The 17,565-nt window shown below is 47.5% G+C and overlaps 1 protein-coding gene across 1 annotated transcript; it reads left to right on the forward strand.

The window, feature by feature from the left end:
* The first annotated feature begins 9,265 nt into the window (after positions 1–9,265).
* On the forward strand, positions 9,266–16,880 carry LGALSL (galectin like). The gene is made up of 5 exons (XM_084900018.1): positions 9,266–9,738; positions 10,574–10,645; positions 10,828–10,916; positions 11,580–11,757; positions 13,854–16,880. Exons 1-5 carry the CDS (start codon positions 9,337–9,339, stop codon positions 13,995–13,997), a joined length of 885 nt encoding a protein of 294 aa, XP_084756144.1. The 5' UTR covers positions 9,266–9,336; the 3' UTR covers positions 13,998–16,880.
* The last annotated feature ends 685 nt before the right edge of the window (positions 16,881–17,565 follow it).

A 17,565-nucleotide genomic window follows, 5' to 3' on the forward strand; every position in this document is an offset into this window, starting at 1 on the left:
AAATTACCCAAATTTCTCTATGCCCGTTTCCTAATCTGTCAAATGGACTTTAAAAGGACCTGCCTCATAAGGTTGTCATGAGGGTTGGATGAGTTACTATTTGTGTAGACACAGAGGTGCACTGTCCTGAATCCCCTTCAAGGGAGAACTTGCTGCCCGAGGCCAAGCCCTTCCTGAGAAAGCCCAGGTTTGGGGAAAGCAAAGTGGGTGTGTAAAGGCGAGCGATCGGGTCTGCTGCAGAACCCCCTGACAGGCAGCGCTCCCCTCAAGCTTCCTCCCAGGCCCGGCAGAGACTTTGTTGAGCCTGCATCGCCGTTGGCCTTCTCACTGCTTTCTCTCCCTTCTCTTCAAAGGTGGTGGTCCCTACTACATGCCCCAAGCTCTGCCCCCACTACTGCTCCCGGAGACCTTACCCTGCGTAGGCACTGGCAACTATTCGGAGAAGCACCTGGAGCTCAGCAAACTCTACGTCGATCTCGTTAAATAAGATAAATAAGTACTCTAGAAAGACAGCTCCTTCACTGCTCATCCCACTTAGAGAAGATGTTGTAGCTAATGTTCCATATTAGGTTACTGCAGATCTGTGCCTGAGCATTATTCATTATTCAACCTGTTCATTCGGTCAATAAATCTTCACTTCCCACAGCCACCAAGAAGAAAGACAAGCTCCTGCTCTCGAGGCTCTGACCCTCCGGTGTGGAAAGGCCACACCGGGTAATAAACGAGACAATCAGAGATGAGGTAAACACTGTGGAGAAGAAGGCTACACAGTAAAGAGCCCTGGCGAGGGCCTATATTAAGGAAGGCCTCTCACAAGACATTTGATTTAAGAAATTAAGGGTGAGAAACCAGAAAAGCGCCTGGGGAAGCAAGTTTCAGGCACGTGGAGCAGCAGACGACAGGAGTGTGCTCGGCTGTTGGAAAACACCAGGGAGACCAGTCTGGGCTGGACAGCAGTGAGCCAGGGAGAATGTGGTACCCAGGTGAAGGTGGAGAGAAAGGGCCGGATTCTGGAGGTGCCTGAAAAGCCATGGAATAAATTAGGATTTCATTCTAACTACCATGAGAACCACCAAATGACTTTGAGGAGGGTTGACATTACACAATTCATGTTCTTAAAGAGATAGCACTGACTCAGCACACGCTCAACACTGAAGAAGGGAACTGAATTACAATCTGCTAAACGATGCGGGGACTCGCAGATTCCTGGGGGATGCTCTATGTTAGCGTTGTATCAAAATGTCTAAGGGCTTTGGGGCCAACCTGTGGCTGGTTTATGAGTTGCTCTCAGGGCACTAAGAATAAACAACACTGTACGTTGATTAAAATCATCTCTAGACCCAAAACAAAAAATATCATTCTGCCCAGTTTCAGAAATTGTACCCATACTCTGATCTCCATTCCTTCTAAGCTCCATTCCTTCTTATTTCTATTTATAGCTTATTGCCGGGCATTGACTAATCTGTATAAATCTTCTAAGCCAGCCCTTAGTCGTAGCTTTTCTAGAATAATGGTTAGCTGTATCACTTTGGCTTGAAATGGGATTTTTTTGGCCTCTCCTGGGTGTGGCATCAGTCTGTCAATGGTGGCCTCAACAAAGACAGGAACTCCTGCCAAAGAACCATATGTAAATGGGACATGTTTGTTTTTAATTTTCCCTTTCAGACTGAGAGCTGACTTACCAAAGACAAGCTTGGAGGGGAGTGCAGAGCTAAGGGAAGGAACAGGGAGGAGACTGAAGGGCCAGGAATGAGAGAGGCCAGCCTGTCCAGGGGGAAGCGGGGATTACCAGGGGGAAATGAGCTATTTGGTATCATTCAGTGCCATTGGACTGATGTGTAAGTTGGGCAGAATGGGCCAGGAATCCAGTTAGGTGTGGGAAGATTTCAGCTTAACAATAACCCACAACCTTCGGACCAACTAGGTGTGGGAAGATTTCAAACTGATGTCAAGGAGAGCAACTGTTAGCAGAGAACTCTTTAAAGGACAAATAGTTAATACTTGTATCTCCGCCTCAGTCATCTCAAAAAAAAAAAAAGAAAGAAAGAAAGAAAAGAAATAAAAGAAAAGAAAAGAAAGAAAAAGAAAGAAAAGAAAAGAAAAAAATTAAAGTTTCTTCTCTTCTCTTGATAGTTTTCCCTGACGTTAAATCGATGGGGTCAAAAACAAGCACTGACAGCTAATTTGCTTCCTCTCCCCAGGTTACCTTTGTTTATTCCTGGTTATTAAAATGGGGATTGCTATTCCCTCCCTCCCTGCTCTACCTCACCTTCACACACACACACACACACACACACACACACACACACACCAGGCAATCTGGAAAAGTCGTGCCCAGCCAAACCCTCCTGAATTTACAGAAATTATAGAATTGGTGGGTTTGGAAGCAGGGCCGAGCCAAGCAGGGCCAAGTTGTGAATGAATGAAATGTAACGACTCTAATTAAAATAGACTGCCAATTTGAACTTCTTCTGCAATTTAAAACATTTCTTTAACTTAATCCTTCTCTGTTAGATAATTTAATCGTTTGAACAATTCAGGCCTAAAGTCAATGCGTATCAGATATACTAAATTTAGATAAGAAAACACGTGATCTGGTTGGAGGTGGAATGGAACCAGCCTCTGTATTCAAAACATATCATTTTTATTTTCTGGGCTATGTTGCCACGTTGGTGGGGGAGCTCTTAAACCCATTCTGAATATTATCAGATAGAAGAGGCAGTGTGCAGGGAGGAATATATAATATGAGAAGGATAGAGATACCCCTAAAAAACTCTTATCTTAATGGAGAGCAAGTACTGTAAGTTCTAGTGTGTGTATGGCTGCTGCTGTTTTTGAAGAAAGTAAATAAATAAATGAGCTCTGTCTTCTCTGAATCACGTTGGTTAGTCTCATTTGAATGCCATTTTAAATTCCCAGGTCTCTCCTGGCTCGTGGTTCGTGCAGAAACTGTGCGGTGCTAAATCCCTACTCTGTTTCATTCACCTCTTAAGTCACCCAAACACGGTATTTCTAGAAATCAAATCAACGCCTGGCAACATGCCTCCCGAGTTTTCCTCCACATTACTCAGGATTTCCAAATGACTGTTATATCTGAGTTTTGGTCTCCTTCCACCCAGCAAGTTTCCGTGACACCAGAAAACTAAGAAATCCTTGATGCCACTTGACAACAAGAAAATAAAATCACAGAGACAATAAAAAGGAGGGCTACAGAGCAGCAGCAAATGAAAACAGAAACTGTGAAGGATCATGAGGAAAGTGAAATTAGGCCTGGGGCACCGCCTCCCAGGCCAGTCCCAGCCTTCCTGGTGAAGGGCTGGAGGAAAAACAGATCTGCCTGTTAGAATTGCCTGCAGATGACAGAAGGCACAGAAGTATGCCCCTGGCTCTCATTAGACCAGTGGTTCTCAACCTTCCTAATGCCACGGCCCTTTCATACAGCTCCTCACGTGGTGGTGACCCCCAACCATAACATTATTTTCGTTGCTACTTCATAACTATAATGTTGCTACTGTTAATGAATCTAATGTAAATATCTGTGTTTTCGGATGGTATTAGGCTCTACAGCAGTTGCGACCCACAGGTTGAGAACCACCAGCAGGGTCGCCTAAGACCCTCGGAAAACACAGATATTTACATTACGATTCATTAACAGTAGCAAAATTACAGTTATGAAGTAGCAACGAAAATAATGTTATGGTTGGGGGTCACCACCACGTGAGGAGCTGTATGAAAGGGCCGTGGCATTAGGAAGGTTGAGAACCACTGCCTTAGATGAACAAAGCCCTTCTGAAAGAATCTTAAACTATCTTTCACTCATGTGGCCAGTTCTGAAAGCTGGACGCGAGTCCCTTCTGCTTCCCCATCCTCCAGGGCTCTGGGCACCTCTCACAGGAGCTCTCTCTCTCGGAGGTGCACTGCTGGGCTGTCGCAGCCACGCTGAAGGGCCCACAGGGAGGTCCCTGGGGCAGGAAGCAGCGCATACCTTTGAAGCCTGGGCTCCTCCTGGGAAGGGCTCATTACTCTTCAGCGAGGAGGTTTTCTGAAATCCATCCTGCCTGGGCTGAGTAATTAAAACACAAGCAGGAGGCTGGTTCAAGTTTCCTTACAAATAAACGGGAAATAATGAAATGGTAGGGACTGGCACTGACTGCCAAGTTTTATGGCTGCCCCCTAATTACTTTGCTACAACACAAATTTTTGTGTGTGTCCAACATAGTTATTTGATAACCGTGACTATAGTTCCTAAAACAATTACAGGCTTTAATCATGAAGGGAAAGATAGAAGAAGAAAAAAAATTACACTTGGTAAATGTCTGCCCTCTTACTTCGCCAGAGTGCTGAGTTTGTATATTTTGCTGCCTCCGTGGATATTTATCATGAGCAGAGACGGGCCTGACAGAAGCGATTATGGACACGGGAAAGCCTATAAAACTGCAGCGCCCTGTTCCTCAACGTGTGCTGCGACCACCCTGTGGGGCCTGGGGTGGGGAGGGACTCAAACCACAAGATACAGGAGGTAAATGTTTGGGATGCTTTAATTTTACTGCACTCATGGGTGTGGAGAGAACATTATGTGTATGCCAAAAATAAGCACGGAAATATTGTGGAACAGAACACAGCGTTCACACAAGTGTCTCGGTATTACAAAGACATGACGTGCACAGGGGTCCTCCTTCATTTTGGAGGTTCTCTGTGGAGGGTTTGTGAAGTGCTCATGCAGTGTCAGGAAATAAGGAGGAGCCAAATAAAAAGGAAGGTGTTTCTGATGTGCAAGTTTCTACTCTAGATTAAAATACTAATAGATGAATATCATCCTGTCTAATAAAAGAGTAATATGCAAATTGACCGTCACTCCAACACACAAAGGTGGCTGCCCCCATGTGGACAAAGATGGCTGCCCCCTTGTAGACACAAGATGGCCATGACAAGATGGCCAGCAGGGGAGGGAAGTTGGGGGGTGGGGGGGACCAGGCTTGCAGGGGAGGGCAGTTAGGGGTGATCAGGCTTGCAGGGGAGGGCAGTTAAGCATCAATCAGGCTGTCAGGGATGTCGTTAGGGGGTGATTAGGCTGCCAGACAAAAGCGGTTAGGGGCAATCAGGAAGGCTGGCAGGCAAGCAGTGGGAACCAGCAGTCCTGGATTGTGAGAGGGATGTCCGACTGCCTATTTAGGCCCGATCCTACCTTTATTATCTTACCCACCACCACATCCTGCCGTGGTCCCCAGAGTGAGTTGTAAGTTCCTCCAGGAAAACTTCGTGTACCCCCAAATACCGTTTTAGTCCATGGTATCATAGCACATAGCAATACACAGAATGGCTGCTGCATTGACGTCCATGCTGTATTCTCCTCCCAATGTAAGACATTCTGTATGTACACATTTGAATAAAACATATCAAATAGGAAGAAAAAAGGAAGTGATCTCCTCTTTTCATCTGGGAGGAAGGTTATTTGGCAGTCTATCTTGAAAAAACTGTTCATGCCTTCTTTTTAGTGCTAACCTCATCTATTTGACTGCATTTCTGCCCCTCCCCGCTTCTTTAGCCTTTTTAGCAGTTTCCAGTAGTAATGCAGTCCATTTCATAAAAAAAGTCAATCTCAATGAATGCTTTTTATTTATTTTTTTTTTTCGATGAATGCTTTTTAGAGACAAGTGCCTATATCGAAGCACAAAGTCTGTCTAGCCTTCGCTATACAACTAAAAATAAAAACCTTTTTTAAGCTCTATAACTCATTAGTGTGCTAATGACTTTACCCTGTAAAGGGTAGTTTGATTCCGTTCAGCTGTAATTATAAAAAAATATTCATGAGAGCTTCCTTTCTGCTCTCCATATTCAAGATGAACCATTCTTTAGACTGAGAATGGATGGAGCACTTTGGGAATAAAAGACAATTTTCCATGTTAAGACGTTCCCATTCAGGGCAGGGTCAGCCCTTTCCTATCCTTTGCATCCCCAAAATATAAGAAACTCATCTGAAGCCATCCAAATATCTATTGGCAACTCTATTTTACCAAAGAAATAAGAGGGTTATTCTTCACCCCCCCACAAAACCATTTATCAGAAGATTGAACCCCGGATTATTTTCACTCGGCAGCACCCACTGCCACCCATTTAAATGTAGGTGTTACTTACACAACATTCCAGAAACCAGACTTTTGTAAGAGCCAAGAAGGCGTAATGAGTGAGCCCTACTCCTTAATTCTGTGGTGAGGAAACGGAGGCTTAGAAGTTGATATGAACTCTCAATGCACCTAATGACAACAGCTGGGCCTTACCGAGGGCCCAAGGCTTCGTACATCTTCACCACTTCCCATGTCAAAGCCCGCAGTGTGTCTCACCTGGGCTGATGCGGGAGCCTTCTAAGGCCTGCTTCTGCCCTGCCTCCCACATGCCACCCTGCCCACAAAGACCAGTCCATCCACACAACAGCCGAGAGGGATGCACCTACGACAGACAGCAAACTATGTCTCTCCTTTGCTGAGAAGCCTCCAATGCCTCCCCCGCTCTCTTGAGTAACAGCCATCTTCACAGGGTCTATGGTCTCGTCCACTTCTAACTACTTATCTCTTCAGTCGCTGCACCCCAGCTGCACCCATATACATCACCCTGGGGACTTTGCCCTGGTATTTCCCTAAGCCTGCAACTTCTTCTTCCAGACATCCGAATGACTCCCTCCCTACCATCAGGAATCTCCTCAAACTTTTCAAAGGTGGCCTCCCTGACCACCCTATGTCTCACCTCCTATCTCTCTCCCACCTTACTTGCTTTACTATTTTTAAAAATATATATTTTATTGATTTTTCACAGAGAGGAAGAGAGGGAAAGTCAGAAACATTGATGAGAGAGAATCATCAATCAGCTGCCTCTTGCACACCGCCTACTGGGGATGTGCCCGCAACCAAGGTACATGCCCTTGACCGGAATCAAACCTGGGACTTTTCAGTCCGCAGGCCGACGCTCTATCCACTGAGCCAAACCGGTTTCGGCTTGCTTTACTATTTTTTTCTAAATGTTTACTGTGGGGGACTATTTCTCTGTTTTCCGTGTCCATAACGGAAAACGACAGGTTCCTGAGTGGAGGAGCTGGGGATTAAGAAAGAAAGAGTCAAGAGGCAGAAATAGATTCACCAAGCTGGGCGCTAGGTGGGCGCCATCTCTCTGATGGAGAGGCAGCAAGCGACGGAAAGCACAGCAGGTTTATTTATAGGGTCAAAGGAGCTCATTTGCAATCTTAACTAGGCTCTAGCATTACTGGATTTACATATCTAGACCCGCCCCTGCTGACACCTGGGCAAAGGTAAGCCAGAAACTGAATACACCCTCAGCCCTAGGTCTCAGCTGACAATAAGGATGTCCATATGCCTTCTCAGGCGGCCCTCTACAGTTTACCAGCTGATGATTTACATATTTATGTATTGACTGGCTTTCCCACCAGAATGTAAATTTCACAAAGAAGTCCCTGCTGGACCCGCAGTGCCTGGCCCGTGGCAGGCACTCAATATTTTTTGGAGCAAGTGCTTACTATGTGTCAGGTACCACTGTAAGGAAGATACAGGAACCAATTTACTTAATCTCCCCAATAAACGAGATAGGCACTATCCTCATCACCATTGCGGTCATCTCTGATTCACAGATGAAGAAACAGAGTCATGCGGGAGGTTGAGTAACTTGTCCAGAATCACCCAGCTAGTCACTGGCAGAGCCAGGATTTGAACCTGGGCACTCTCTACCCACCAAGATGCATTCTATCACTCTTAGCTCAGCTAAGGACAGCTTCAATGATACCAGGCTCTCAGAAATTGGGATTATACTGGCTACACTTTCAAAATGTCAATAAGTTTTCTATCACTGCCTACTGTTTTAAAGGAATCAATAAAGCATGATTTTGAAGCTAAGGTTGGCAAACATGTAAGCCACAACTGTGCAGCACTTCTGCGTGTAACTCAGTGAACACACACAGGACTGTGGCTTACGGGCGTGTGCAGGTGATTTTTTCCTACCGGGCTGAGATGACCGCCATTAGCTCTGGTCCCTAAAGAGAAAGCTCAGACACAAAAGCCACAGTGATGTTCTAGGGCACATGTGTCAAACACAAGGCCCGCGGGCCAAATCCAGCCCGCCAGGCCTTGCAATGTGGCCCGCACCGCGCTGTCATCACTGCACTCCGCTGTCAGTTTATGACATTGTCAGTTTATGACTGTTCAGTAAACCATTCGGCCCGCGATTTAGGCTGGATTTTAGATTTTGGCCCCTTCTCTGATTGAGTTCGACACCCCTATTCTAGGGCCACACGGCCAGCAGCAGGGAGGGCCCCTCTGGGATTGCAGGAGGTCACACACATGCTCCCTACTAATTAGTGTAAACACCCTGATGACTCACACAATGGAATGTTTAAGCCAAGATGTCACCTAATAGAGGTATGTTGATTCAGCTTTATCTGAGACGTTACATAATCATCCTCATGTAGAAATGCCATAAAGGAATTTGTGCCTTAGAATAAAGAGAGGTGCAGCCCGTGGAAATGACTCCTACAAAGATTTTCAGTGGCAAATGTTACTACCCTGCTAGACTGGGCAGGTGTCTCATAAAAAATAAATAAAAAATAATATAAAAATTAAATTAAAAAAAAAACAGGACCCAGTGGAGGCTCCTTGAGGACAGGCACTCCAGTTCACCTTGGTCAGACTTAGCCAGACCCTTGCCTGAAAGAGCCTTCAGGATCCCATGCTTCCACAGGACAGAGGCCTGCGATGTACGTAGCTAATCTCCTGGGATATAAAGTGCCTCCTGAGAATCCTCCTGCCTCTGGCTTAGGGCCCACTATTTACTTAGGCAAGCCTGGAGACCTTCCCTTCTCTTTCCACCCCGAGAGCCCAATGGCTCTTTCCTCCCAGTGTTTGTTTGTTTGTTTGTTTGTTTGTTTTGGAATTCTCTGAAAGAAATCTGGAGCTCTGGAATAATCCCCCCAAACCCAGTCTTCCCTTGACCTGGCCTCCGCTGTCCCACCTGCCCCAGGACGCGGCCGAGAGAAAGCAGGGGGTTGGCTGGCGGGGAGGGCGGGGCGGGGACATGTCACAAGCACCTGTCCCCTGGCAAGCCCCCTCCCTTCCCCATCATCACCCCCAGCCGCACCCACCTTCGCGGCCCGAGAGGGAGGAGAGGGGGCCGCCCGGTCCGGCCCTCCGCGCGCCCTGACCCGCCCCGCCCGCCCCGGCCTCCCGCCGCCGTCCAATGGCCGAGGGGCAGGGCCCGCTGAGCAAGCCGTGGCAGCCGCGCCGGGCCCCCGCCCCGTTCCCGGTCCCCGAGCCGGACCCCGGCGGCGGCGGCCTTTAAATGCCGCCCAGGCCGGCGCCGCGGCTCCTGGCACCGTTCACCTTCGCGCAGCCACCGCAGCGCCCGGAGGCCGAGGAAGGCAGCGCGGCCGGTGACCCGCCACCTCCGACCCCCCGGGCCGGCGCCGCCTCTGCCTGCCCTCCCCCCGCTCCCGGGCCTGCCCCCCCCACTCCCGGGCCTGCCCGCCGGGTCGGCGCGGGGCTCCCCGCCGTGCGCGCGCGCGTGCCCGCCTGGGTGTGCGCGCGCCCCGGCCAGCCTCCGACCCGCGCCCCCGCCCGGCGCAGGACCGCCCCGGGATCCCCGCCCGCGCGCCGCCGCGTCCCACGGCCCCGCCGCCGCCGGCCTCCAGCCGCGCTCCGCAGGAAGATGGCGGGATCGGTGGCCGACAGCGATGCCGTGGTGGTGAGTGTGGCGGGGGGTGCACGCGAGGCGCCCCCCCTTCCCGCGGTCGGTCCCCCCTTCCACGCCCGCGCCCGCGCCCCTGCTCCCGCCGAGGCCCAGCCCGGCGCCCCCCGCGCGCGAAGGTGCCCGGGACCTGTTAGCAGCAGCCGCTGTGCACGCCGGCGTGGGGGGCGCCAGGAGGGGTGCCCCGGGCTGGGGGGCCCCGCGGGCCCCCGGGAGCTTATTTGGGGAGGATGGGGGGTCACCGACAGCCCCCCTCCCCCTCCGTGCCGTGCAGCCCCCCGGCCAGGTGTGTGTGTGTGTGCACGTTGCACATGGGGGGGTGCGCGTGCGTGAGGGTGTCGGGGCGCGCGCACCCCCGTGTCCGCACCCCCACCCCCACCCCCGGTCGGGGATTCCCCCTTTGGAAATGGGTCGGCGCCTGCGGCTCCCGGGAGAAGTGGAGCGCGGCTGCTGCGCTCCAGCCACGTCCCCCCGGAGGACAGGCCTGAGACCGCGCGTCCAGATGCGTTCGCGGTTAGAGAGAGGGGCCTACTACCCTCCTCCCCCTCCGGGCTGGGCTCCGGCTTCCCGGTGTGCCTCGACCTTGATTTTGATCTAGATCTGAAGGGCCTGGGGATCGTTAGAGACTTAGCTAACCAGGTGGGAAGGACGGTTTGGATCCGAGGGTTTGTGCGGTTATTCCAGGGACGGTGAGGCGGCAGCCTCTGCTGCAGGCGCTGCCTGTGTTCTGTGAGGGCTGCTGGATTCCACCAGATTTGTGTAGGTCCTTCTCGAACTCCCCCGCCCCCAAAACCGGCCTGTAAAAAGCCAATCTGTGTGCTTCTATTTTTAGAAACTAGATGATGGACATTTAAACAACTCCTTGGGCTCTCCGGTTCAAGCCGAGGTGTACTTCCCACGACTGGTAAATGGTTTTTTGTTTTTTGGTTTTTTTTTTGTGTGTGTGTGTGTGTGTTTTTTCTGTGCTCTGTGTCTCTGCCTGTACCTGCTTCCTTTCCAATTGCATTTTCTAATGGGTCAGGTCCTCAGGATCTGAGGGCTTGGCTCTAGCCTGACAGGCTGTAAACTTCCTGTTTCCCCTTGCAGATAGTTCCATTCTGTGGGCATATCAAAGGTGGCATGAGACCGGGCAAGAAGGTGTTAGTGATGGGCATCGTTGACCTCAACCCTGAGAGGTAAGGCAGAGCTATCATCAGGCGGTTACAAGGCCCTGCCCACTCCTAGGCACTGCTCCTCCTCTTCCTCTCCCTGTGGCCAGTGTTTGCTAGCTGGAAGTGCCAAGAAAGTACCATGTTCCCATGAAAAGAATGTGTATGAATCCCAGCCATCATTTCTCCAGACAGCTATTTATATCTAGAGATTATAAATATAGGCCCACATCATTTTTTTTTCTTTTGACCCTTAGGGAGGCCAAAGGACTTGTTTTTTTGTTTCTTTTTTATTATTGTTATAATTATGGTTTTTAAACATGGTGCTTGGAGTGAGAACTATCAATATAAATGAGAACCAAATGTACAAGATTATTATTTCCCCTGATCAGTTTTTAGGGCTGTTTTTGAGAATTCTGAAATGGATTAAGATAGAAGGTGTGTGAATGGTTTGGGGTATCTGAAATCCCCAATGTCAGTCATGTTCAACTCCACCAGAGCCTCCTTTAGGTAACAAGATACCTGGTTTGGTTATAATCCTACTTCTCCATACCTGGCCTAACCTGGGTAAAGAGCCGTGTCCCGTGAAAAGCAGACACACCCCGAGAAGGAGGAGAGAAGAGGGGAGCCCGGGTCGTTGTTAAATGTTGTTACGTCCAATTTGAATAAACAAGACGGTTTTCTTTCCAGTTTTGCCATCAGCTTGACGTGCGGTGACTCAGAAGATCCTCCAGCTGATGTGGCGATCGAACTCAGAGCTGTGTTCACAGACCGGCAGCTCCTCAGAAACTCTTGTATATCTGGCGAGAGGGGTGAAGAACAATCAGCCATCCCTTACTTTCCATTCATCCCGGACCAGCCGTTCAGGGTGAGTGCCTTGAGGGCGTCCGCTCCAGCCTCTGGCAGGGTGAGGATGCTCTCTCCTCCTCTAGTGCTGCCAGGAACCCTTGAAGCAGCCAGAATGTTCGCATGTCCAGGAAATTTGTCACCCGATGGTGAAAAAAAAAAGATCAAAAGGACTGTTTGCTGATTTGAATGAATGCTCGCCAGGGTAGCTCTTCGCTAACACATTGAGTAAGGAAATCCATATGGATGTGTCCTGATGGTTAAGAATGCTTTTCTAAGTAGTGCTTAACCTAAGCATATCATAGATGCCTGTCTCAAAAATAGTTGATGGATGAATAAAGATGAGTTTTCCTCATTTTTTTCTCAACCTTGAAGAAACGCTAAATCGTATTAGTGATACCTCTTTAAAGAATATAGTGGTTGGTGTTTCAAGGCCTGGCTAGGTCTCTGTTTCCCCCCCATGGGTTAAGTAGCCTCAGTCACAGGCTGCGTGGCTGACAAATGTTTCCCTTGGACCCGGATGAGTATAGATTTGCTCCTCACTCTCTGAGTCTAGCAGGCCGGAAGCTCCGCCCACACTCCCCAATCCAATTAAGATGCATTAGCAGCACCTTCCTCTGTGAAGGACCACGCCAAGTAAGAGATGCAAGTCAGTAATGTGTTAAGAGAGGACTTGCTGACATGTGAGACCTGGTGACGAAGTTGTCCACATGATACCTTGTTAACAAAAATGTCACAATAATGACAGCTCCGCTGACAGCTCTAGGCTGCATATACTCGTAACAAAGCAGAGCTCCCTGCCTTTGCTCTTCGTCTAGAAATGGATAAGGGCCTTAGGGAGAATTAATTATGTTCTGGAGGGTGGGGGGCGGGAGGGGGGAGACATAGGAATCCAGGAGTTTTCATGCCAGTGGTAGAACTGAGGTTGTTGCCCTTCTAATCATAGCCTGGGTGAGGCACCCCCGCCCACTATCCCTGCCCTTCCCTTTCTCTAGGACGGTAATGGCCCCTTCGGCTACTCTTGACGGTGACAGTTTCTTAATTATGAATCTTAAATGCGTAGCTCAGGAGTGTGAGTAACCAGGGCTTCTGACTGCCAAGAGGGATAGAATGCTTCCCAACAACAAAATTGAAATGAAGTCGGCCCTCCTTGGTGATATAATTTTGGTTAATAATACGCATTAAACGTGACTAATATCGCCTGTGGAGTCTCTCCTTGCACGGTGGATGCCAATGCTTTTAATAAATGCATAGCATAGAACCAATGATTAAGCTCTGTGGTGAATTACTGAAGGAAAAGGAGGAAGAAAAACCTCTTTGCCCTATGGAATCAGTATTTCTGTTTGCCTTAACAAAGCCCCGTTAATGATACATCCTTGGTCCAGTGGTAATTACGCTGTAACCTCTTCGCTTTAGAGTTTGCCGGGCTTGGGTGTCTAGACTAGCATTACAGGCTGCGAATGCGTGCCAGTTCTGCCTCAGGAGAGAGGCTTCTTTGAAGGTGGGATGGATTGTTCAGGGGGGATGACAGGGGAGGCAGTAAGTGCCACATCAATAAAGCTGTGCTCTCTGGAGTGTTAAAGCCTGAGTGACTTTAAGTCTTTAAAGGATATTAAAGAGTGTAGAGCAGTAAAGTGTGTTCCTCCTTCCAGCAAAAGCAGCAACGCGGTGAAAATGTAGATGTTTTAGATCTCACATTAGACCTACTAACATGAAAATTTTGGAGGTGGGGCCCAGCAATCTGTGTCCCACCAAACGTTCTGTATTACTCCAGTGCATCCCAACATGTGAGCACCCCTGAAGATGTTGCCTTTCTTACTCTAAAGCAGTGTTTCCCAAAGTGTGGTACGCGTCTCCCCAGGGGTACGGGAAGAGTTTGGTGGGGATATGCACTGCACCGGAGTTTGGTGGGGATATGCACTGCACCGTGCTTAGCTGCGCCTAATTCTATGTTCTCATGACTATGAGGGGTACCCAGCCTTACAAAAATTATAGAAGGGGTACACATATGTCAAAAGTTTGGGAAACACTGCTCTGAAGTGAAAGATGGTTTGTCTGTCTTCCCTAGCAGGGTTCCCTGACGCTGTGAGCTGAGATTTGTTGTTTTGTCTCTTCCAGGTGGAAATTCTCTGCGAGCACCCACGTTTCAGAGTGTTTGTGGACGGACATCAACTCTTTGATTTTTACCACCGCGTGCAAACGTTATCTGCCATTGACACCATAAAGATAAACGGGGACCTCCAGATCACGAAGCTTGGCTGATGTTGTTTGAACCACCTCCGTGTCACATCGGATCAGGTGCCGAAATGATCTGACCACTGATCTGAACAACATCTGGAGACTTCAAAAAGAAAACGAAAACAAAAGGCAAAGCTTCACCGTCTCTTCTTTGCAGTTTCAAGCCAACATGACGACTTCGACCGAGGCTCGCCCTTCGGAAGCTGTCGGAACAAAGACACCGAGCCGTCATTCTCAGAACAAAGTAATACATTTATGCTGGATTTTATTCCGACGAAACGGAACTGGATTTGTGGTAATTTGTCATTCGGTAGCAAGCTATCCATCTTTTTCGAAGCAAGGTGATGTTTAGAAACAAAAAAGTGCTAAAGACATAAAAATAACAACAATAAAGACGGTACACCGAAATCAACTCGTTTCTGCACTGAAGTGGAATTGTGTAGCACAACCAACATTTTAGTCAGGGTATTAACATAGAATGTAGGTTGTTCAAGGTTTGTGTGGTGGTTTGTTTGTTTTGGAGGTTTTTGTTTTGCACAGGATAATGTTAATTCATATTTTTAAAGCTTTCTCATATTTATTTATGCTCAACATATGTATTAGAAAATGATTACTATCTCAAGAACAACAAGTTAGGAATTTTTGAATGTACAAATATCATAGGTCCGAGGGGGGAAAGATACATATTACCATCATGTAACGGGTGAATTTCTACCTTAAACAATTGAGTCATATCCTCCAGACCCCTATCTTTAGGATCTCTTGATATAAATTGCTGTAAGTGCTTTTAGAAAGACCGCAACATTTTGGTAAAACTGGTTTTGGAGTTATTGACAACTAATGTAAAATTCTATTTACATTGCTTTTTTTCTCCTTACTGTGAATTAGCACAGTATTGGCTTCCTTAAGACTGACTAGCTACTTTTTCCTAGATTTACATAATGGCTCCTTAAGTTGCTATTAACCTAAATGACAACATATAAGAGGGGATTGCATAGACAATTTTTAAGTGACTATTATATAAACTTTTAAGAGTACAATATGAAAATGATTCTGGAATGCATTGTAAAGCAGGAACCCCTGGCCCCAAATAACTTACTTGCAAATAATTTATATCAACCTAAGCTATTAGCTCATTGCATCACTTTTATTAGGTGACCCTCACCAGTATCCCCAAGCAATGCCTTCTCTGCAGCTGCAGAGAAGAGAGGATGCTTCCTATTTGGTTGGCTCTGCTGAGATGCTAGATAAGACAGGATCCAGATTAGGAAGGGATCCAATTAGCTTATCTGAAAGGTTTACTCCCAGAACTCCGGGTCTTTGAGTCCAACCAATAGGTCGAATGCTCGGAATTAGGCTGTAGGAGTTTCTGTGCACTTGTGGAGCTGATCAAATAGCAGTGCCTGTCCGGGAGGAGCCTGCACTACCTTCCATGTCATCGAGAGGCAAGGGATGGTTGGCGTCCTGGGTGCTGAATTTCCCAAACCTCGTTGGCCCTCGAGAGAAGGACCTTTGGCATGGCTTGGTCAGGTAGAACGGGGTGGGGGGGACGGGGTGCTGGGGTAGGTGTATTTCTATATCTTTTAGGTTTTGTTTGTACAGCATACCATGTCTTGTTACGATACGTCCTTGTCCTGCTTTGCTTTTGAGTTTTTGGTTTTTTTTTTACACAACATGCAGAGGCACGGAAGTGGCCATGTCATTTTCACGTGTCGAGAATGTAGACAGTGTTTCAGTACCAAAGTCTAAGAAAAAGAAAACTAAAATCGTGACATTTTTTATAGGCAATGTATTAGGATTCTTCTAACCTTTGACACTGTTTAGCATGGTTCCATTGTGTTATAGAAGACGATCCTTTACCCAACAAGCCTGGTTGAGCATGGAAAAGCGTTATGGACCAGCTGACTTACTCAGCCTAGAGGGCTGTCCGTGGCTCCAGGTATTTTCAAGCCTGTGGTTCATGTCTCATGGCTCTGACTTGTATGTGTTGGGTTTTTTATTCTCCTCATGGTGGAAGAACCCACGGGACTTTTCCTTTGAGTGGCCATCCATTCCCACCCACTGCATCATTCAGCAGAAACCAGAGGAGTTGGGAGTGTAATGGATTGGAATTGACTACCCATCGGCTAACTGGTTAGCAGCCAAGCCCTTGGGCAGTTCAATGTAGACAGGCTGTTAACCTTTCATTTCTCTACGAGGCTTTGGTTAAACCTATTGGGATTAATCTAAAGAATGTGATCGTCCGGTTCAGCTGTACGTAAATTAGTCAGGGGCCTACTCCAGCTGTAAACCGGAAACAATGCTCATGTCCTCTCATGGCCGTGTGAGGCCCAAGGTGGGAATTCAGTATGGAAAGTGCAATTTAAGGCTTAACACGAAAGAACCGGGTATGTGAGGAGTTATTTCTGACCAGAGTCTTCATGCTGCAATGTGACCAAAAGCGAGGCGTGGAATTAACAATGAGGCTCTGGGGGAATAAAGGCGGGCTTTAGACAATCGGTCCATTTCTGCATCACAATTGGGAGTGAATGTTTGTATATACTTAAAAGTGAATAGAAATGACTTGTACTTCCTGGGCTAACCCAACATTGTCTTAAGATTCTTCTTACTTGAAACCCCATTTTAAATCTTGCCAGCCTCAATTCAAAAATCACTCTTAGAATTGATGGTGATTGGTGAAAGTGGCAAATCCTTTCATGTGTATTCAAAAGAAAGTATCCAAAAAAAAAAAAGAGGGAAACAGCCTTCCGTTTTCTGGCGTTAATGAAATAATGTTCCTCTGATGAACTATTTTCGAAGAAACACTTTCTTATTTACTGCGTGGTGTAAAATGTGCTAAATGTGTTCTTACATTATTATGTCACTGCTGAAGGTTATTTGCACTATAATAAAGGACTTTTCTACAGAGTGGCTTCCAGTTGATCACATGCTAAATTTGGCTCCAGTTGTGATACACGGACCATACATGTGAATAGCAGTGTTCCCTCAGTTTCACACTCACACTCCCAAGATCATGTGTTTCTGTATGTCCCACATTGACAAACGGATTGATCAAGGAAGGAAATTGTCCCAGGGCCCTCAGAGACCTAATGTGTATGCAATGGATTATTTTTTTTAAATATTTTTTTTATTTATTTCAGAGAGGAAGAGAGGAGAGAGAGAGAGAGAGAGAGAGAGAGAGAGAGAGAGAGAGAGAGAGATGGAAACATCATGATGAGAGAGAATCATCAATTGGCCACCTCCTGCACATCCCCTACTGGGGATTGAGCCCACAACTCAGGCCTATGCCCTGACTAGGAATGGAACTGTAACCTCTTGGCTGATTGGTCGAAGCTCAACCACTGAGGTCAAAGCTCTACCACTGAGCCATGCCAGCTGGGCGGATTCTTTTTAAATATAATTTACATTCAGTAAATTCACTATCAGGAGTGGGGTACAGTTCTATGAGTTTTAACACATGTATAGGTTCATGTAGTTACCACCTCAACCAGGATACAGAATTGTTCCATCACCCCCAAAAATTCCCTGGTGCTACACCTTGTAGTAAAGCCTGTCCCCCATTCCTAATCCTGATTAAACAACCACTGATCAT

Source organism: Pipistrellus hanaki, assembly GCF_964339955.1.
Source record: "Pipistrellus hanaki genome assembly, chromosome: 12".
Classification (NCBI taxonomy): Eukaryota; Metazoa; Chordata; class Mammalia; order Chiroptera; family Vespertilionidae; genus Pipistrellus; species Pipistrellus hanaki.